General features: G+C 77.0%; 1 protein-coding gene across 1 annotated transcript in view; it reads left to right on the top strand.

Annotated features, from left to right (window-relative positions):
* The window catches only part of MRPL28 (mitochondrial ribosomal protein L28), a 2,821-nt gene that overhangs the window by 228 nt on the left and 2,167 nt on the right, over positions 1-426 (top strand). The window contains 2 exon segments of the mRNA XM_006146344.3: positions 1-8; positions 10-237. The exon segment at positions 1-8 is cut by the window's left edge and continues 228 nt beyond it. Coding sequence (XP_006146406.1) covers positions 1-8; positions 10-237 — 236 coding nt within the window.

Genomic DNA, 426 nt, shown 5'->3' with positions numbered 1-426 from the left:
TGGGGCGCCTGCCCCCGCCTGCCGGCGCACGCCCTGCGCTGCCTGGAGGAGGCGGCCGCACCCAGCGCCGTGCACTACCGGCCCGCCGGGGCCAGGTTCAGGCGCAACCCCGAGAGTGGGCAGCGGGAGCGCGTGCAGGACGTGCCCATTCCCGTCTACTACCCGCCCGAGTCCCAGCGGGGGCTGTGGGGCGGCGAGGGCTGGATCCTGGGCCACAGATACGTCGGCCACGACAAGGTGGGTCTCCGCGGCGGCCCGTCCAAGCCCCTGAGAGCCGGTTCTGGCGAGCACGGCCGCGTGTCCAGGCCGGGGCGAGGCGGGGCCAAAGCGGGGCTGCGAGGAGGGCGGGGAGCTCGGGCGCCCAGCTGTCCTGGCCAGAACAGCGCGGGTGGCCCTCGCGGCTGGGGGGGGGCGGCGCTTTGGGGG

Source organism: Tupaia chinensis, unplaced genomic scaffold (assembly GCF_000334495.1).
Source record: "Tupaia chinensis unplaced genomic scaffold, TupChi_1.0 Scaffold000178_1, whole genome shotgun sequence".
Lineage (NCBI taxonomy): Eukaryota > Metazoa > Chordata > Mammalia > Scandentia > Tupaiidae > Tupaia > Tupaia belangeri.
This window is presented reverse-complemented; position numbering and strand designations above follow the sequence as displayed.